The sequence below is a fragment of the Musca domestica genome, unplaced genomic scaffold, assembly GCF_030504385.1.
Source record: "Musca domestica strain aabys unplaced genomic scaffold, Musca_domestica.polishedcontigs.V.1.1 1, whole genome shotgun sequence".
Lineage (NCBI taxonomy): Eukaryota > Metazoa > Arthropoda > Insecta > Diptera > Muscidae > Musca > Musca domestica.
This window is the reverse complement of record NW_026712114.1, coordinates 20437502-20460129: the sequence shown is the minus strand read 5'-3', so window position 1 is coordinate 20460129 and position 22628 is coordinate 20437502. Positions and strand designations below refer to the sequence as shown.

Below are 22628 nucleotides of genomic sequence, written 5' to 3'. Positions count from 1 at the left end.
TTTTTAGTGAAAGAATATCATTTGAAACGGATCCGTGATTTGATCAACTAGAGAATCAACAATTTTGAAGTATTTACAAAATATAAAAAAAAACAAATATGGCTTGTAAAGGATGCAACAACAGTGAGTATAATTTAATTAAAATATATAAGGATAATTAAAATGTTTTCTCTCATTTCAGGCTGCCAATGTTCAACTGTGAAATGCGGTGACAATTGTGCCTGTAACCAGGAATGCAACTGTGTTTGCAAGAATGGACCCAAGGATCAATGCTGCTCTAATAAAAATTAAATCTTTAACAACATGACTTAAGATCGGTGATTTAGGTACAAAAGTTCCAGAGTTCTGAAGTTAGCTAATAAGTATTAAAAAATATAATAAAACATTTTGGCACAAAAAAACATTATAAATATTATTTTTTTAAAAATTGGGTCATTTTTGGTGCTTACATGTGAAATATGATGGGGTATTTTCCCTTCCGCACGAACAATGTCCGAAGGGATCAGAGGCTGGGTTTTGGGAAATTTGTACTTGGGAAATTTGTACTTAATATGGTACCCTTTGTATTTGAGGAAGCAGTAGAGCTAGAATTCCTAAATTTGGAATGGGGGTCACTGGTGCTGTGTATCGCACTAAATTCGCACTATATGTGTACAAAAAGTACTAAAAATGGAAACATGTACTCATGTACATGTAGGGTGAGATAAAAAAAAAACTGAAACAAAGTCAATTGCCATAATTTTTACATTTATTTTTTAAATTTTTTTGAATGAAAGCAAAAGAATGTCGGAAATAGCATCAAATTTCAGAATAACTTTGGATTTTTTCGAAATATACATTTTAGACCCCACAAAGTATATATATTCTTGATCAGCATAAAATTTATCAATGTCCGTTCGTCTATCCGTCTGTGGAAATCACTCTAGCTTCCGAACGAAATGAAGTAAGTGGAAAAAAATTTACTCAAATGTGTACTATGCCTGCAGGACTTTTGGTATTGAAAATGGGCTATGTAGGTCCACGTCTTCGTATAGCCCCATTATAACTATACCCCACTATATTCGGTATTTTGATGATTTTAGCGACATTATTTACCGGAATTGTTTAAAATTTGGTGTTTGAAGTTCGTAATGGATACTACAGCCTATGACAGGAAATGGGCCATGCAGATCCACGTCTTCGTATAGCGGTAACGGTACCCCCGATATTCGGAATTTGGATGATTTTAGCGACATTATTTACCGGAATTGTTTTAAATTTGGTATTTGAAGTTCGTAGTGTATACTACAGCATATGACAGGAAATTATCTGTGCAGATTCACGTCTTCGTATAGCCCCATATAACGGTACCCTCCGATATTTGGTATTTGAATGATTTTAACGACATTATTTTCCTGAATTATTTCAAATGTTGTATTTGACGTTCGATACTGGATGGATACTACAGCATATGCCAGAAAATTGTCTGTGCAGGTCCACGTATGGTACCTACCTATATTCGGTATTTTATTTATTTTATCTACATTATAAACAGATTTTTTTTAAGTTTAGCATTTGAATATTATAATAGCTTATGACAAAAGTTGCCTATGCAGGTCCACGTCGTCGTATAGATCCCAATACATTCGGTATTTTTAAGATTTTAACAGAATTTTTAATGGATTCTTTAATTTTTTTTGAAAATTGCCAAATTTGTACCAAATGGTGGAGGGTATTCAAAGTTCGGTCCGGCCGAACTTACAACTTTTTTACTTGTTTAGTCCAACAATAGTCCAACGGATTGGTATCCGGAGATTTTGGTGGCCATTGTGCGCTGAACATGAAGCAAGGAACCTCATTTTGTAACCATTCTTGGGTGGTGCGTGCTGAGTGCGATGATGCTCATTCCTGCTGTAATGTCCAAGGTCTGCGGCCAAAATGTTTGCGCGGCCAAGGCTTTAATACAAATATTTCCAAAATATTTTCGCTTAAATATTCGGCATTTATTCTGATGCCACGGTCGATTAATATGAGTGGAGAGCGACCATCGGCAATGGCCGGCGCTTGAGTTCTGGTGGCCAACCGAATGTGCACATTTTCAGCTGATCACTTTGGCAAATAATCACGATCATTTCATTTCATAATTCTCATCAATTCGGAATGGTCTCTTGCCAGAAACGGATAACATCAAAGAAAATCGCATAAAAATCTGCCAATAAAAAAGTGTGCATTTTTTTCGAATACATAACAACACGGCGGAATGCGTAAATAAGGGTAACATCTGGGCAGGCCTCTATGACATTATTTCAATATCGAAATCTTCCAAAATGAATTTGAACATAAGGGGGCTTCCAACATATTGTAGTGTTGTAGGGTATCACATGGTAGGCCCCGCACGTCTATAACCTTTGCTTACTTGTTTCTTAATTCTTTGGTTGTTTTATTTTATTTTTTATTTTATATTATTTAAATAACATTTTTAAATACAATATACATTTTGAGTTCAAAGAAAATTTAATATAGCATTTCCACTTCAAACACCTTTTCTGTGCTATTCCTTAGCGGAAGTTTTGCAGGGACAATGACAATGGTGATCGCAGGGACATCTGTCGCAGCACTTTTGGGCAGTGCATTTGCAATCTGTGAAAAAAACAATTAATTAAAATTTTTTATCATTATTTCAAATAATTTTCTCACTTGTTACTTACCGTTTCCACATCCTTTGCAAGGCATTTTGTTTATGATATTATTTCAGGATTTAATAGAAAACTACTTTGATATTATTCAAACTTTGGTTTTTATTTTCTGCTCTAAATACCAGCTCTTATATAGTAATAGATTTTTAATAATATGTAGCTTCGATACGTGTCGTGTGCAATTGTATTGCACTGCAATTGCGTTGTAGAATTTTGTGAAAAACCGATAAGTGTTCGTTATTTTAACCGTGTGCATTATTGCATTATTTTTACGTTCCACAACCGAACGTTTTGCGAACGTTTTGCTTAGAGCGAAGTAGTCTCTTATCACTCTCTAAGGTAGATGTACATCTAATTTTCGTCATGATCTTTAAGAAAATTCATCATAATGTTATAATATATGTTTTATAGCCTATTTGTATGAAAAGTACTAAATACTATTAAATTCGATATTCAGTATTTAATACTGAGATATAGAGGTGGTTATGGTATATTTGGCATTTAGATATATTTAAAAAAAAAAAAAAAAAAAAACAAGTAAAAAAGCTGTATGTACGGCCGGGTCGAACTTTGAATACCCTCCACCATTTGGAATGAATTTGCCAATTCTCAAAAACAAAAAAATCTGTTAAAATTCTGTTAAAATATTAAAAATACCAAATGTAGCTATTTTATTAGGGTCTATACGACGACATGAACCTGTGTGGGTAACATTTGTCATGAGCCATTACAATATTCAAATGCGAAACTTAAAAAAATCGGTTATAATGTCGATAAAATCAAAATACCGAATATCGGGGGCTATACGAAGACGTGGACCTGTACAGACAATTTTCTGTCGTAGGCTGTAGTATCCATTACGAACTTCAAATATCAAATTTGAAACAATTCTGGTGAAAAATGCCCCTAAAATCATTAAAATACTCTTTGGCAAGTAATCACGATCATTTCATTTTATAATTCTCATCAATTCGGAATGGTCTCTTGCCAGAAACGGATAACATCAAAGAAAATCACGTAAAAATCTGCCAATAAAAAAGTGAATATTTTTTGTTACATTTTTTTTTTTTTTTCAATTTTTGTCATATTTTTTATCGCATGCGATTTTTTCAATTTGACTTACAATTTTGAATTGTAATTTTTTTTTTCTACACCCCCCAACGACCGGTATTATATACAGGTCGCAATTATCATCCGATCCTCACGAATTTTTTCATGGGGTAGCGTTAGGGTGAGAATTAAAGCCTACTGTTATGGAGATTTAAATTCAGAGGTCCAAATGGACCAAAAAAAAAAAAAAAAAACATTTTCTGAAAGAGGAAAGAAGTCAAGCATATTTGATGACCATTGGATTATACTTAGCTGTAAAATGGACCATGCCTTTTGTGAATTTTTTTCGAACACAAAATAACACGATCTCGGTCTGTCTGTGCGTCTATCTGTTGAAATCACGATACAGCCCACATTATTTGACGTAGAGCGCCAAAATTAAGCAGAGCAATTTGTATTGTGTCTAGGATGGTTGGTATTGAAAATGAGATATAACGGTCCACGTTCTGGTATAGTCCCCATATAACGCTACCTCCCTATATTCGGTATTTTGATGATTTATGCCACAACTTTTTACGGATTTGTCTGAAAATTGGTATTTGTAGATCATAATGGGTCCTAGTTCGTGTGGCGAGTCATTGTAATTATAGGTCCACGTTTTGGTATAGCCCCTATATAACGGTACCTCCCGATATTCGGCATTTTAATGGTTTTTGCCACATTTTTTTCACGGATTTGTCTGAAAATTGGTATTTGTAGGTCATAATGTTTTCTAGCTCCTTTGGCGAAACATTGCATGTGTAGGTCCACGATTTGGTATAGCCCCTATATAGCGGTACCTCCCGATATTCGGCATTTTAATGGTTTTTGCCACATTTCTTCTAATGTTTCCTTTATCCTAAGGTGGAGGGTATTAAAAGTTTAGCCCGGCCGTTGTTTAATTCTTTGGTTGTTTTATTTTATTTTATTTTTTATTTTATATTATTTAAATAACATTTTTAAATACAATATAAATTTTATGCTGAAAGAAAATTTAATATAGCATTTTCACTTCAAACTCCTTTTCTGCGCTATTCCTTAGCGGCAGTTTTGCAGGGACAATGACAATGGTGATCGCAGGGACATCTGTCGCAGCACTTTTGGGCAGTGCATTTGCAATCTGTGAAAAAAACAATTAATTAAAATTTTTTATCATTATTTCAAATAATTTTCGCACTTGTTACTTACCGTTTCCACATCCTTTGCAAGGCATTTTGTTTATGATATTATTTCAGGATTTAATAGAAAACTACTTTGATATTATTCAAACTTTGGTTTTTATTTTCTGCTCTAAATACTAGCTCTTATATAGGAACAGATTTTCATTATATGTTCGTTCGATACGTGTCGTGTGCAATTTTATTGCACTGCAATTGCGTTGTAGAATTTTGTGAAAAACCGATAAGTGTTCGTTATTTTAACCGTGTGCATTATTGCATTATTTTTACGTTCCACAACCGATGTCTTTGCGAACGTTTTGCTTAGAGCGAAGTAGTCTCTTATCACTCTCTAACGTAGATGTACATCTTATTTTCGTCATGATTTTTAAGAAAATTCATCATAATCTTATAATATATGTTTTATAGCCAATTTGTCCTATATTTGTATGAAAAGTACTAAATATTACTAAGTTTGGTTTTCAATATTTGATATTGAGATATAGAGGTGGTTATGGTATATTTGGTATTAAGATATATTTTAGAAAAAACAAAAAACAAGTAAAACAGCTGTAAGTTCGGCCGGGTCGAACTTTGAATACCCTCCACCATTTGGAATGAATTTGCCAATTCTCAAAAACAAAAAAATCCGTTAAAAATTCTGTTAAAATCTTAAAAATACCAAATGTAGCTATTTTATTAGGGTCTATACGACGACATTAACCTGCGTAGGTATCATTTGTCATAAGCCATTACAATATTCAAATGCGGAACTTAAAAAAATCGGTTATAATGTAGATAAAATCAAAATACCGAATATCATATAGCCCCCATATCCGTTATATGGGGGCTATATGAAAACGTGAACCTGTACAGACAATTTTCTGACATAGGCTGTAGTATCCATTACGAACTTCGAATATCAAATTTGAATCAATTCTGGTGAAAAAATGTCCCTAAAATCATTAAAATACCGAATATCGGGAGGTACCTTTATATGGTGGCTTTACGAAGACGTGCACCTGCACCAAATTTGAAACAATTCCGGCGAATAAAATCGCTAAAATCATTAAAATACCGAATATCGGGAGGTACCGTTATATGGGCGCTATACGAAGACGTGGACCTGTACAGACAATTTTCTGTCTTAGGCTGTAGTATCCATTTCGAACTTTAAATACTAAATTTGAAACAATTCTGGTGAAATATGTCCCTAAAATCATTAAAATACCGAATATCGGGAGGTACCGTTATATGGGGGCTCTACGAAGACGTGGACCTGCACAGACAATTTTTGTCTTAGGCTGTAGTATCCATTTCGAACTTTAAATACCAAATTTGAAACTATTCCGGTGAATAATGTCGCTAAAATCATCAAAATACTGAATATCGGGAGGTACCGTTATATGGGGGCTATACCAATACGTGGACCTTCATTGTCCATTTTCAATACCAAAAGTCCTGCAGACATAACATACATTAGAGCAAAATTTTATCAATCTACTTCAATTCGTTCGGAACCTAGAGTGATTTCCACAGACGGATAGACGGACGGACATCGCTAAACCGAACTTCCTTTACAATATATATAACTGTCGGCAAGTCGACTGTTTTAATTTCATACAAAACTTTTTGTTATTTCATACCAAAAATAAATTATGACCACCACCATAATCCATACTGTATCTCAATTTTCTTTTCATTTAAATTTCATTCGGAATTAGCATCCCGAACTTTGTGATGGATTTTCCTTAACATAATACGAAACAAACACACACTAAATGCAGCAGAGTGATAAGAGACCCAAGTAAATCGCTAACAAAGACTTCGGCTTTGGAGTGCAAAACTTTAAAGATATCCACAAAAAAAAAAATTGCACACGGTACACATAACTGAAGAAGATTGATCGATTTTCCTTTGCTAAAATCTCTTAATGAGTGCAATTGCACACGGCACTATTCGAAAGTGTGGTAATACGCAATTGCTATATAAGGAGCGCATGTTGCAACTGCAACAGATATCAAAAAGTTAGAAGTTTTAAAACCCAAGTTTTTTTTTTAATAAAAAATCTGAAAATACATCAACAACAAAATGCCTTGCAAAGGATGTGGTAACGGTACGTACAACTTGAGAAAATAAATTGCTAATAATAATTAAAAATAATTTAAATGTAATTTATTTCTGTAGATTGCAAATGTACTGCCCAAAAGTGCTGTGACAAGTGTTCCTGTGACCATAACTGCAATTGCCCCTGCAAGACTGCCGCTAAGCAATAATGAATGCCTCGGAGTGCACATTTGAAATATCTTGACTGTATGTCGTCACTTAAATGATTTGAAATAAAGATTAAATAGCAATTTAATAGCATACTCTTCTTAAAACAAAACAAGTAAAATAGCATCAGTCGGTTTTTCCGACAGATGTATACTGCCAGCGTTGAGTTATGGGGGAGGTTCCGAAGCAGTTGGCCAATATTGACCAATTCATGTCTGACCTAAGACTGATATAAATATTACAATGTGCCAGATTTGGACTATATCGACTACTTCCTATACTTTATATCAATTATGTGCAAATTTTTGGAAAATATGGAAATATTCGTTAGGTAGCAGATAAAGCGGACCGAAGTATTCCATTTCTATATTTCATCTAATACCGATAAAAATATTGGTATGTGCAAAATATGAAGGAAATCGAACATTTATATCCAATTTTATGCGAAATCTTAAATTTCGATAAAGTATATATTCAAATCAGATGTCAGATCGGAAGATAAATTTTTAAATATAGCAAGTTGTGAAGAATCGCCGACTTGTTTTGCAAGTTATGACAGATATAAGTATTAGATATTGTGACCCCTTGTGGGTGAAGTACCAGAAGTGTTTGGCAGATATATATCATCTTCACAACAGATCTTGCGTTAGGAAAAATATTTGGATGTATGCAATTTGAAAAGATTTGGATGTGAATCTGGCCTTCTTTGAGGGTTTTGTTATACCCTCCAGCATACTATGAAGGGTATATTATCTTTGTCATTCCGTTTATAACTTCTCGAAATACTCAGCGTAAAATTCAAAGCCGATTTAGCCATGTCTATCCGTCTGTCTGTATGTTGTAATCACGCTATCTGTCGAACGAATTGAGATAGAAGGCTAAAATTTTGCACACATGTTTAGGTCTACGTTTTCATATAGCCCCCATATAACGGTACCTCCCGATATTCGGTATTTTGAGGACATTGTTAACCGAATTTGTTTCAAATTTGGTATTTGAAGTTCGAAATGGATACTACAGCCTTAGACAGAAAACTGTATGTGCAGGTCCACGTCTTCGTATAGTCCCCATATAACGGTACCTCCCGATACTCGGTATTTGATGATTTTAGCGACATTTTTCACCGGAATTGTTTCAAATTTAATATTTGAAGTTCGAAATGAATACTACACCCTAAGACAGAAAATTGTTTGGGCAGGTCCGCGTCTTCGTATAGCCCTCATATAACGGTACCTCCCAATATTTGGTATTTTGATGATTTTAGCGTCATTATTCACCAGAATTGTTTCAAATTACGTATTTAGAGTTCGTTATGGGAATTACAATCTATGACAGAAAATTGTCTATGCAGGTCCAGGTCTTCGTATAGGCCACAAATATCAGTACCTCCCTATATTCGGTATTTGGACGATTTTAGGTACAATACCCACCGAAATTGTTTGATATATGGCATTTGAAGTTCGTAATGGATACTACAGCTTATGACAGAAAATTGTCTGTGCAGGTTCACGTCTTCGTACAGCCCCCATATATTAGTACCTCCCTATATTCGGTATTTTGACGATTAGGTACAATATTTACCGTTTGGGATGTCGTATTTGAATTTCGTAATGGATGCTACGGCCTGTGACAGAAAATTGTCCATCCAGTTTCAGGTCTTCGATATAACGGTACCTCCCTATATACGGTACTTAAAATATGCTACATTATACCCGTTTATAATATGGTAATGGCTTATAGCAAGCAATGCCTATGTAGGTCCTCGTTGTATAGACCCCAATATAAGGGCTATATTCGGTATTTTTAAGATTTTAAAAGAATTTTTTACGGATTTTATTTTTTGAAAATTTCCAACTTCGTTCCAAATGGTAGAGGTATTCAAAGTTCGGCCCGGCCGAACTTACTGCTTTTTAATTTGTTTAAGAGTTATAATTATTTCAAATTTTTACGCTTTGTGGGGGAGGTACATCTGACATAGCACTGATACAAATATTAGAATTCGCAAAGTTGGAGTAAACCCGGATTATCCTTTCTCTTTCTGTGCAGTAAATAATTTTCTTTGAAAATTTTGACATTTTGTGTGGGAGGTACCAGAAGGAGTGGACCGATATTGCCCATCTCCAAACTCGATCTAAGTTTGACAATAATATTTCGATGTACCAAGTTTGGATCAAATCGGATATTCCCTTCGAGAGTTATCGTTCACACCAGTCAGACAGACAGACGGACGGACAACGTTAGATCGACTCCAAATGTCCTGAAACGGATTTGGTCCAAAGAGACCTAGGGTAGCGGTTTTCTGATTACCGATTATAAATAATATATTTATAAATAATATATTTATACTCCTCTCTATCCTCCGAACGAGCTAATATATTTATCTTCAATATTTATCAACAAACCAACTTAGCAATCATAGCCTTTACTTTTTATAGTCCATTTTGCATTTATCAAAAACGCTCTTAATTGGCTAGATATGCGAAGATTTCAGGCATGTATTATTTAAGGGGAAGAAAGTCTTGTAAATGCAAGGATTTGAAAGGTCATCTTTGGTCTTGGTTAATATTTATTTGTTGATATAATTATTGCAATAATAAGTAAAATGATGTATATAGTATTGCCATTAATTAGGGTTTCCGCCTTTGATTCTGGTCTTAACTCCTCCTGATTTATGATGTCCCATTACCGTGCGTTAATGCATTGTGTTTCGAAAGTCCTTGCGCATAATTTCGGCTCTAATGGCATGTGGAGCCATGACCATGACCATGTTTGGCATGTTCCGAATCCTTGCACATGCACTTGCATGGTTTGGGGCAGTCACACTTGTCGCCGCACTTCTCGGAAGTGCATTTGCAATCTGAAGCCGTGAAAAAAATTGGTTTTAAAATTCTTTAAATTGAAAATTTCAAATATTTGTCCACTTACCATTACCACATCCTTTACAGGGCATTTTGCTTTACTTTTATTTTGATTGGGTTGAAAGATGTATTTTACTTTGAAATATATTCTCAAATATATTGCATCTATGGGCTAGCATTCAGCTTTTATACAAAATTTAGCATCGTAGAATAGTCAAATTTTTGGGATGCAACAAAGACGATTTTTTATCCAATATTTACATTTGCATAAAAAAATCTTATCAGTTGGATCATCTAAATATAAGATTGTTTATTTTGCCAATTCAGTTAAAATTTTACTGTTAAATATTATTTTTTTCTGTTTTTGCTATAAATAGACAATATTCAACCTTGAATGTTCTACTTTGAATGTGTAGCAGTTAAATACAGAGAGCACATCTTGTGGGTGCATTTGGAGGCATGTTTTAAGAGAAAACGACACAGTAGGACTGCGAGCTAATTAAGCCGAAAACAAACTTAATTATTTAATTAATTAATTAAACTTAATTTTTACTGTTGCACATTTATTTGTTTCACAATTTAAATTTGGAAAATTTATTTTTTTCCCATTTTAAAATTAATTTTTTATTATTATTTTCTCAATTCTATAGATTCATATAATCCTTGCAAAGTAGAATATATTTTAATATATCCATCATCAAAGCGCTTGCTTGAGGTGACCGACATTTTGGTATTTTTTAGTGCCAACTTTGCGCTGGAAATGAAGCGAGCAACCTCATTTTGTAACCATTCTTGGGTGGCGTGTGCTGAGTGCGATGGTGCTGAGTCCTGTTGGAATGTCCGAGGCCAAAATGTTTGTGTGCCCAAGGCTTTAAAACACCCTCCAGACTATTTTCGCGATATCATTCGGCAGTTATTATGATGCCACGGTCGATTAATACGAGCGGAGAGCGACCATCGGCTGTTATGGCGGCCCACACCATCACTATGGCCGGCGCTTTAGTTCTGGCGGCCAAACGAAGGTGCACATTTTCAGCTTCGTCGGTATTCGGTATTTTAATGATTTTAGCCACATTTTCCAATGTAATTATCTGAAAATCCACACAAGGAGTCCTTTGTGAGTACTTTACCCCCTGCAAGAGAATTGTCTATATAGGTCCACGATATCGTATATCCCCCATATAACGGCGCCCCCCGATATTCGGTATTTTGATGATTTTAGCCAAACTTTTCAACAGAATTCTACACAAACAGTCCTTTGTGAGCACTTTACCCCCTGAAAGGGTATTTCTTATAGGTCCACAATATCGTATATCCATATAACGGTACCCCCCGATATTCGGGATTTTGATGATTTTAGCCACATTTTCCAATGAAATTATCTGAAAATCCACACAAGGAGTACCTCGTGAGTACTTTATCCCTTACAAGATAATTATCTATATACGCAAGGAGTTCTTTGTGAGTACTTTACCTCCAGACATACATTTGTCTATATAGGTCCAAAATATCATATATCCCATATGTCGGTAACTTCCGATTTTAAGTATTTTAAAGGTTTTAACAGAATTTTTAATGGATTTACTTTTTTGAAAATTTTCTAATTCGTTCCAAATGGTGGAGGGTATTCAATGTTCGACCCGGCCAAACTTACTGTTTTGTTTATGTTTATTTAAAAACTGCCTGGACAACGAATGTTTTCTCATCGGAGAAAACCAAATTCGGCAGTTCACCACTAATAACTTTTTTTCTGGAAAATTCTCACCAAAAAGCTTTTGTACTCTTGTAAACAATATAATGAGCTGTCACTGAAATAATTTTAATAGCTGTCGGACGAGTGGCTTAGAAATCACAGCGGTCTGAAGTTGGTTGCAGTTTTTTTCATCTCACCCTGTATATACTTTGTGGGGTCTAAAATTTGTATTTCCAAGTGTTACAAATGGAATGACAAACTTAATATACCCTCCATACTGCGGTGGAGGGTATACAAATAATATGTTTATCTTATCAAATTTTTGTACTAAATGTACATTTCTCATCAAAGCTTTGTTTATTTAATGTAGTTATTGTTTCTTTTGTATCCAATAAAATCTTATCAATGTTTGCAAACAAAAGAATAAACAAACAAAAAATGCATTTAGTAAATAAATAAAAAAAGGTTAAAAATATCAAAAGTGGGACGTAGTCGACTTTATGATACCCTACACCACTACGCATATTTAGTAGATTTATATAGGGAATTTGTGTATAGTAGATCATACAACATGATAATTTGAAATCGAAAGGGAATTTGACTCTTAGATTGAAATATGTCGGAACTATTCGAGCTGATATTACACTTTGGTGCACAATAAACGTAATATCGGATAAAGATATTTATGGAACTATATTGAAATCTGAACTGGTAGATCGTTTCAGATTTTGCTGTAGCTACTATGTATATCGTTATCTGTCTCTGATAACTTTCACCAAATATCGTTGTTTTGGAGTACATTTTACACCTGTGAGGGACTTAAATACAGAATCGTAAAAGAATATTAAAGCTACAGTTACATCTGATCTGATTTTCACCAAATTTGATACTCTCTTCTAGCCTGAATTCGGTCGTATGTACCAGAATTTGGAAGATATATTTGAGAGCTTCATAGATATATTTGAGCCGATCTCGATAAAATTTGGTATTTTGAGCTGTATTTAATATCTTTTCTCGAATATCACTAAGGGTATAGGTACATCTGAACTGATTTTCACCAAATTCGACATAATATATAAAAACTATATCTAAATAATGACCGGTTATATACAATTTCAATAGGGTTCGTCGAAAACCAATGATATGAGAAAATTTCATTTCAATCGGGCCGTAAATGTCACCTGTACTTTGTTTACAAAAATACATAGATGGACGAACATCCATAAATCGACTCAGAAAGTGTCACCATGTTACAAACAAATGCAAAATAGGGACCAGACCACAGTGTGGTGTAGGGTATAATTACTTAAAAACGAATCAACAATTTATATAGCAATATATATAGTAATGAGTGTTAATAATCTAGTTATTCAGTTCAAAATCGCACAATCGATTATGAATAGTTGATTAATCGGTTTTGACCACTACGACTTTCAGAAATTTGAGTACTAAATGTCGATTAATCGAAAGTCGACTTACTAGTTTTTACAAAGAGTTAACACACATAATGTCTACCGAGAGAGGGAGAGTTACTCCCTTGATGTTCATGTCTGTGAAACATAAACAATCAAAGTTTTTTGTATTGGTAGTAGTTAGCTAGGCCTGCATTAAACTTTAGTCACTTTAAGTGGCCCATACACGGTCAAAATGCATGACATGCAATTTTGTGGTGTTAGTGAAAATGTTAATGTACGCATCGAACCATGAAGCAAAATCAGAATTTTTTGATTTTTTTCGTGCATGACGTTCGATGTTGACGTGTATGTGGATTAGGAATCAGGAATCATGAATTTTTTTGAGTTGTTGCAAGTTTACCGGTCCTTGCCGGTAAATGTGAAAAACATAAAGTCGTTTGCCAATGATACAATGCGCACTGAAAGCTTCACGCACAAATACAAGATCTTGATGTCATGCATTTTGACCGTGTACGGGGCACTTAAAATGCGATTAAAGTTTACTCAAATCCAATTTGAGAGAGAGAGAGCCTACTGCTGGGGAGAGCAAAAATGTGCATGGTTCACATCGAAAGTGTTGCAGTTCATCAATATCTGCTAAACAGTGCACTCGGTTAGGGGAAGTGAAGGAAAACAAACGAATTGAAATTTCCACAAGTTCTGCAAAGAATGCAACTGCACACGACACCATAAAAAATATATCTGGAAAATTCACATTGAATCGGATTGCCCACAACATAGACAGCTATTGAAGTTGAGAATATCAATCATAATTTGAAAAAAATCAACCAAAAAAGTTAATACAAAGTTTTTTACTTGTAATTTTAATTAAATCGACAACAATAAAATGCCTTGCAAATCCTGTGGTATTGGTAAGTACAATTGTACAATTTTATAGAAATTTTTATTTTGTAATTAACAATTCATTTTCAATAGTTTGCAGATGCAATGCCGAAAAGTGTGGCGAAAACTGCCCCTGTGATGTGTACTGTGGTTGTCCCTGTCAAACTGGAAAGAAGGAGGATTGCTGCAAGAAGTGATAAATCTATGAATGCCCCCAAAGTTGAACTTACGCTACATGATCTGCAACAATAAATTATTTTGAAAATACAAAATAAGTTTAACATTATAAAACATATGCAGGCTACATCTAAATCTCAATCGATTTCTATTTGATTTGACAGAGACTGAATGTGATCTTGGGTATCAAATAGAAATACTATACGTCGCATATTATGGCATTGCGATATCAAATAAGTGAAGCATATACACTGGTGGCCAAAACTAAAGCAACTTAAATCGCAAAGACAATAAATGTCCTGTAACTTTTACAAAAATAAACAAATCGTAATTATTTTTCCAGTTTTAAATGAGGGGTTTAATTCACTTTTAAGAAACTAAAAATAAAAATACAAAAATAATTTTGATTGAAAAATAATATGTGGAAAACTAAAATGACCCAATTTTTGCTTGGTCAAAACTAAAGCAACTTTTGATTTTTTATTTTAAAATAATTAAATTTTGGCTAGTAGTCGATAGCATAACCATTATTTTTGATAGCAGCTGCACACCTACGAGGTATTGAATCTATAACACGCTCAATTTGATCCTTGGGTGTGCTTTCCCAGGCACCCCGAATTCTTTAGAAAATGTTGTGCTTATTTATTTCCGAATCTCGCTTGATCTTCCTATCTACGATACTCCAAAGGTTTTCTATGGAGTTTAGGTCAGTTGATTGTGCCGGCCATAACAAAACATCAATTTTTGACTCCCGCAGCCAATATTTGACAAGTTTTGATACAAGTTTGGGATCATTGTCATGCTGAAACACCCATATCAGCCGAATATTTTACTCAGCGTAAGTGAACAACGTGATGTCCAACACATCTTTGTAAACAAAGCGATCCACAACTTCCTTTATTTTATGGATAGGACCAAGTCCATAGAAAGAAAAACAGCGCCACGCCATTTTTGACCCTCCCTCATGCTTCACTGTACCTTTGCAACACTGCGGCTTGAGTCCTTCATTTTTTGGTCTTCTCACCGTAAAATTTTTCACGTCTGAGCCTTTAATATTAAACGTAGAGTCATCCCAGAAATAATGTTTTTTCCATTGAGCTTGATTTCACTTAATATTATCGTTTCCGAAAGCCTTTTTGATTTTTTCAGATATGAATGGTTTTTTGATGTCTTACGGGCATGCAGACCAGTTGCCACTACTCGTCTACGCACTGATCTCGAGCTTATATCCAATGATTGCTCTCTCACCAATCCAGTAGAACTCTTAAATAGTTGTTTTTTATTTCTCTCACAATTTGTGGATCAGTACGGGCTGAAGTTTTTCACGGCCTTCATCCGTTATAGACTGTTACTACTGATCCAGTTTCAAAAAACAGACTTAGTATACAGAAATAATTATGAAATCACATTTATATTTATGAAATATTTCTCGGAAATCATTTTCTGTGATATGTTGTTTTGATAGTCACTGATAATTTGCTGTTTTATTCAGGTACTGTATTTGCTTTTAGCCATTTTAAAAATTTTTTTGGGCAGTACTTAAAAAACGAAAAGAAAAACACATACTGTTGTAAAAAACTTCTCAAAAAGGATTTATGACAAGCGAAATTATCGAAGGAAGCAAAAAGCGATAAATATCACAGTTAAAGCAACTGGAATTGCAGCGGTCATATGAATGCACAACAGAGTTGCTTTTGTTTTGTCCAAGCCAAAATCGGGTTAATTGACTTTACCAAACATTATTTTTTATATAAAAATGAATTTTGGTTTTATGTTTTAGGTTTTTAAAAAGTGAATAAAGTACCTAATTTAAAACAAGAAAAACTTTCTCATTTTCTTAATTTTTGAAAAAGTTACAGGGCATTCATTCTCCTTGTAATTTCAGTTGCTTTAGTTTTGGCCACCAGTGTATGTATTCGCGTTGTGGGTACATCTAAACTGATGTGGTCTGACATTTGTAAAATGTAAAAATTGTCATTCCGTTTGCTACACCTCGAATTAATCGTCGGAGACCCTATATAGTATATATATATTTCTGATCAGAATAAAACAAGTAAAAATACATAAAGTAGGGCCGGGCCGCACTTCACCATTGGGTGAAGAAAATATTTTTTTATATAGAGGTATCTGAATTCAAACGTGTTCCATTTTAAACAGTTGTAGTTAAACTTTTCAAAAAACTATCAAGTGAGTGAGGTCGTTATATGGGGGTCATACTAAAAGGGGAAACTATAAAAACAATCAAGGATTGTTATCTTTTGCCGGTCTTAAATACCAAATTGGAAACAAATTGCGGGAAAATGTGGCCAGTATTATCAAAATGCCGGATATCGGTGGGTACCGTTATATGTGCATCATAGGAAAACGTAGACCAAGTTATTAACTGTTCTGCTGCCGAAGCTAAAACCGATTAGAACCAAAATGTGGTAAAAATCATCAAGACATCGAATATCGGAAGGAACCGTTATATAGGGGCTATACCAAAACGTAGACCTATATATACTATGCTTCGCCACCGTAATACAAATACCATTACGAAATACAAATACCATTTTTTAGAAAAATCCGTGGAAAAATATAGCAACAATCATCAAAATACCGAATATCGGGAGGTACCGTTATATGGGGGCTATACGAACATTTGGAGCTGGAACCCATCATGAACTACAAATACCATTTTTTCAGAAAAATCCATGGAAAAAGGAAAAATATAGCAACAATCACCAAAATATTGATTTTCGAAAGGTGCCGTTATATGGGGGCTATACCAAAACTTGGACCGATACATTTCATTTTTAATACCAACCATCCTAGACACAATACAAATTGTTCTGGTAAAATGTTAAGCTCTATGTCAAATAATTTGGACTGTATCGTAATTTCAACAGACAAACGGACATCGTTAAATCGTTTTAGAATTTTATGCTGACGTTACTAATACCTTTTCAATGTGGAGGGTAAGGCGATTAAGCGATGACCGTCTGTCGGTCTGTTGAAATCAAGATACAGTCTATACTATTAAATTTACGACATTCAAATTTGGCACATAGGTTTATATTATATGCAGGCTAATTTGTATTAAAAACGGGCTGCAGTAGTCCATGTTTAGGTATAGCTCCCATATAAAGGAACCTCCAGATTTTCGGTCATTTTTAAATTTTCAGCTACAATTCCCAACCAAATCTGTTGGAATTTTAGATTTGGTGTTCTTGGTTGGTCTCTCCCTGCAAAAAATATTCGCTGCAGGTCTACTAATTGGTATGGCCCCCAAATATAACGGTACCTCCCGATTCTCAGTGCTTTGACATTTTGTTCCCACAATTTCCAAACAAATTAGATGAAACTTCATAATTGGGGTTCTCCGTAGATCTGTTCTCTCGTTGTTCGCTAAAGGTCTACTAATTGGTATAGCTTTGGAAATTAGTGGTAATGTATTAGTAACTGGTGAGGAGATCCACAACGATCCAAAGAATATCTAACTTAATTTGTTTTTATACCTTCCACCTTGGAAAGGAGGGTATATTAACTTTGTCATTCCGTTTGTAACATCCCATCTATATCTATAAAAGAGGAAAATGTTTGTATGTTTGTTTGTTTGTTTGTTTGTAATTTATGGACTCGAAAACCGCTGAATAGATTTTCCTGAAAATTTCCATATATACTGCAACATCGCCTGAAAGTAACATAGGCTATATACATTTTTGAATTTCTACTTGGAACTGGAGATATAGCATCAGAATCGGAGATACCTCCCAAAAATTTAGATTTTATATGCACATATCTATTGATTGGTTGAAGATACAGTCTCCAAATTTGGAATACGTAACGGAATTTGGAACAAAAATAAGTTTGCCAAATTATATTGTAATCGGTTCAGATTTGGATATAGCTCCCATATATATTTTCGACCGATTTCGTTCATTTGATGCCTCAAACACAATATGAATGTTCGATTCCAATGAAATTTGGAATGTGTGACGGGATTAAATCCGAAAATAAATTTGTCAAATTATATTGAAATCGGTTCAGATTTGGATATAGCTCCCATATATATTTTCGGCCGATTTCAAGCATTTGATGCACCAAACACGCTATGTATCCCCAATTTCAATGAAATTTGAAACGTGTGATAGATTTTATCTAAAAAATTGATTTCCCAAATTATATTGAAATCGGTTCAGATTTGGATATAGCTCCCATATACATTTTCGGCCGATTTCATGTATTTGGTGGACCAAACACGACGTATTTCCAATTGTAATGAAATTTAATTGGGAGCCAAAATGTAAAATAAAATTTGTAAAATTAAATTGAAGTCGGTTCAGATTTGGATATAGCTCCCATATACATTTTCCGCCGATTTCACATATTTGATGCACAAAACACGATACGTATTTCCGATTCCAACGAAATTCGGCATGAGTGGCTAAATTTGGTACAAAAATAAATTTTACAAATTATATTCAAATACACTCAGATGTGATTATAGCTCCCAAATATATACTCAGTCGATTTCACATATTTGATGCACCCAAAGCGAGAGAGACAAAATCTGGCACCAGCAAAAATTGCCAAATTATATTGAAATCAGTTGAGGTTTGGATATAGCTAACATATATATTTCGGCCGATTGCATACATATTATGCACCAAACACGATATATATGACCGATTCCAATGAAATTCAGAATGTGTGGTGGAATTTGGTTATAATAATAAATGTGATAAATTAATTGGAAATTAGTTAAGATTTGGATATAGCTCCCATATATATATTCTCGGCCGATTTCAAGCATTTGATGCACCAAACACGCTATGTATCCCAAATTTCAATGAAATTTGAAACGTGTGATGGGTTTTATCTAAAAAATTGATTTCCCAAATTATATTGAAATCGGTTCAGATTTGGATATAGCTTCCATATATATTTTCGACCGATTTCGTTCATTTGATGCCTCAAACACGATATGAATGTTCGATTCCAATGAAATTTTCCGCCGATTTCACATATTTGATGCACAAAACACGATACGTATTTCCGATTCCAACGAAATTCGGCATGAGTGGCTAAATTTGGTACAAAAATAAATTTTACAAATTATATTCAAATACACTCAGATGTGATTATAGCTCCCAAATATATACTCAGTCGATTTCACATATTTGATGCACCCAAAGCGAGAGAGACAAAATCTGGCACCAGCAAAAATTGCCAAATTATATTGAAATCAGTTGAGGTTTGGATATAGCTAACATATATATTTCGGCCGATTGCATACATATTATGCACCAAACACGATATATATGACCGATTCCAATGAAATTCAGAATGTGTGGCGGAATTCGGTTATAATAATAAATGTGATAAATTATTGGAAATTACTTAAGATTTGGATATAGCTCTCATATCTATATATATTCCGGCCGATTTCACATATTTGAGGCACCAATTTCAATGAAATATGAAAGTTGTGGCGGAATTTGGTGTAAAAGAAAATTTTTTAAAATTATATTTAAATCGGATCAGATTGGGATATGATTTTAATAAGAACCATTTACCCACAACGCCTTAGGCTAACACTAAAAAACAACACAACAATTTATTTGAAATACGCTTATTACGGGGAATTATGTTGCTACATCGAATTCACTAATTGCAATATAAATGCCATTCAACTTCAAAAATTGCAGTTTTCTGCACGCTTGGTACTTGCTATGAAATAAATGAATCCAAAGGACAAACCCTTCGTGTATGCACTGCTTTTTTAATGACTTTGTTTATTAACATATTAAAGTAGTGCAATATTTTTTTTAATTAAGTAAATAAAGTAAATAAAATTTTGAATGCATATAGAATCAAAAGGGGTAGCGACGCGCACCGGGTTCAGCTAGTAATGTATATATATTCATAATCAGCATTAAATTTTAAGACGATTTAACGATGTTCGTCCATCTGTCTGTTGAAATCACGATACAGCCCACATAATTTTACGTAGAGCGACAAAATTTAGCAGAATAATTTGTATTATGTCTAGGATGGTTGGTATTGAAAATGAGACATATCGGTCCACGTTTTGGTACAGTCCCCATATAACGGTACATCCCGATATTCGGTATTTTGATGATTTTTGCCACAATTTTTTACGGATTTTTCTGAAAGTTTGTATTTGTAGGTCATAATGGGTCCTAGTTCGTGCGCCGAAATATTGTATGTATAGGTTCACCCTTTGGTACAGCCTCCATATAACGGTATCTTCCGATATTCGGTATTTTGATGGTTATGGTCACATTTTATCACGGATTTGTCTAAAAATTGGAATTTGTTGGGCATAATTAATTCTAACTCAAGCGCCAACCATGGTGATGGTGTGGGCCGCCATAACGGTCGATGGTCTCTCTCCGCTCGTATTAATCGACCGTGCCATAGGAATAAATGCCGAATATTATCGCGATAATATTCTGGAGGGTGTATTAAAGCCTTGGGCACGCAAATATTTTGGCCGCAGCCCTTGGACATTCCAACAGGACTCAGCACAATCGTACTCAGCACGCGCCACTCAAGAATTGTTACAAAATGAAAATGGTTCCTCACAACCAAAATCTCCGGATACCAATCCGTTGGACCATTGTGTCTGAAGTATTTTATCGTCGATCACTTCAAGCAAGCGCTTCGCATGGAATGGGCCAAAATACCGCAGAGCAACATTCGGTTAGCGTGTGACGGTTTCATTGGCCGTTTGAAGGCCATAATTCGTGCCAAAGGTGACCAATTCGAACAAATCTAAACTTATTCTAAAATTTGATGCTATTTCCGTAATTTTTTGCTTTAATTCAATAAAATTTAAAAAAAAAAAAAATGTAAAATTTGTCTTTTGAATTTGTTGCAGTTTTTTTATCTCATCCTCTCTAGCCATATGGTTGAGGGTGTAATTAAATGCTACGTTTGTAAGACAATTCATGGCTAAATTCTGGACCAAACTGAAGATATTTGACAGTGAAATAAACTCGAAACATACATGAGCTGTTTAAATCAGTGTTGTCAAAAAGTCTCCTGTCTTGTACGTCAAACATATTTTGTGTCTAAAATGTTTACGTGACTGTAAGTGGGTACAACGGTCCACGTTTTCGTATGGCCCCCGTATGTTCAGGGTAAATAACAACGCTACAGCCGTTAGGAAGCTACTGCCTCTCAAAATCAATTTTGACGCTATATTTTTGGGAGGGCTTCCAGTCTCTCATTGTAGAATTTATCAATTAATACACCACCCACCTCACGTAGTTCGATCGAGTAAAAAGGCAACATGATTATCTTTTTAATTATCGTGTTTGAAAAAATACTTCTCTTAAAAGCTCTATTTGTTTAAACTTTTTGTTTTTCTTTATTTCCATAAAATTGCCCTACAATGCTTATCAATGTTTACCCAAAGATAACAACAAAAGGCGCAAATGAGTGTGAATCAACAATGTTAAACATCGAAAGAACGATAACAAATTACTCAATTCGAAAACGGAGACGCAAAAGAGATTGCTAACCAGTGAGTGCAAAAAATACACACGGTTCTTCTTCGAAATTGTTGCAGTTCTTCAATATCTACTTGTCAGTGCACACGGCGAACAAAATCAGAAGAATTGAAAAATAATTTTTATTTTTCACAATTTTTTTTTTGACAGAATGCAAGTGCACACGACACCTCCAGCTCAAATGTGGAAAATTCATACCCAACCCGGTTAACTATATAAGAGGACCAACATTGGAGTTGTGGATATCAATCAAAGTTTGAAAATATCAAACAAAAGTTAATTTTTTGAAAAAAGTAAAATTACATCTAAAAGCAAAATGCCTTGCAAAGGATGCGGTAATGGTAAGTCGATGGTGGAATACAATAAAGCAGTGTCCTGGTTGTAATTAAATATTTTTCTTGCAGATTGCAAATGCAATGCCCAAAAGTGTGGCGACAGTTGTCCCTGTGACCAGCACTGCCATTGCCCCTGTAAAACTGGCTCCAAGGATGAATGCTGCAAAAAGTAAAACACCATTGAATGAATCAAAGATGGACGTGCATTAAATGACCTGTGATTTTTGAGAATTGTATTCTATATAACATAAAAAATATATTTTTAAAAACAAAAATAAAAAAATATACAATAACTATATAAATTATAAAAGGCCAATATCTAAAATTAAACCAAAAATCGTCTTACAAACGAACAAACCTTGCAAACAATGAACATTAATCGTACGCCTCTTGTGTTCAGCGACGGAGCTCATTTGGCTCAATGGGCTGTTACTAAGCAGAATTGCCGATTTTGGAGTAAAGATCAGCCAGAAGCATTGCAAAAGCTACAAAACATCCAAAGTTTTGTTGGCACCATTGGGCCGTACTTCTTCATAGATACTGTGAATTGTGA

At 34.4% G+C, this 22628-nt stretch overlaps 1 protein-coding gene, 3 long non-coding RNA genes and 2 other non-coding genes across 6 annotated transcripts; 4 read left to right on the top strand and 2 right to left on the bottom strand.

Annotated features, from left to right (window-relative positions):
• The first annotated feature begins 83 nt into the window (after positions 1-83).
• Positions 84-410, top strand: LOC131803141 (metallothionein-2-like). The gene is made up of 2 exons (XM_059124231.1): positions 84-123; positions 182-410. Exons 1-2 carry the CDS (start codon positions 99-101, stop codon positions 289-291), a joined length of 135 nt encoding a protein of 44 aa, XP_058980214.1. The 5' UTR covers positions 84-98; the 3' UTR covers positions 292-410.
• A 1992-nt stretch (positions 411-2402) lies between these two features.
• On the bottom strand, positions 2403-2992 carry LOC101894905 (uncharacterized). The gene is made up of 2 exons (XR_009342502.1): positions 2688-2992; positions 2403-2619 (listed from the first exon to the last, which is right to left on the bottom strand). It is a non-coding gene; the product is annotated as an uncharacterized LOC101894905 (transcript).
• Positions 2993-4654: 1662 nt separating this feature from the next.
• Positions 4655-5441, bottom strand: LOC131803091 (uncharacterized). Its single transcript, XR_009342476.1, has 2 exons — positions 4953-5441; positions 4655-4884 (listed from the first exon to the last, which is right to left on the bottom strand). It is a non-coding gene; the product is annotated as an uncharacterized LOC131803091 (long non-coding RNA).
• Positions 5442-6122: 681 nt separating this feature from the next.
• LOC131801545 (uncharacterized) lies at positions 6123-7283 on the top strand. The gene is made up of 2 exons (XR_009341855.1): positions 6123-7037; positions 7109-7283. It is a non-coding gene; the product is annotated as an uncharacterized LOC131801545 (long non-coding RNA).
• Positions 7284-13650: 6367 nt separating this feature from the next.
• LOC131801547 (uncharacterized) lies at positions 13651-14338 on the top strand. The gene is made up of 2 exons (XR_009341856.1): positions 13651-14072; positions 14137-14338. It is a non-coding gene; the product is annotated as an uncharacterized LOC131801547 (long non-coding RNA).
• A 6816-nt stretch (positions 14339-21154) lies between these two features.
• LOC101895241 (uncharacterized) lies at positions 21155-22368 on the top strand. The gene is made up of 2 exons (XR_009342475.1): positions 21155-22081; positions 22145-22368. It is a non-coding gene; the product is annotated as an uncharacterized LOC101895241 (transcript).
• Positions 22369-22628: the final 260 nt, after the last annotated feature.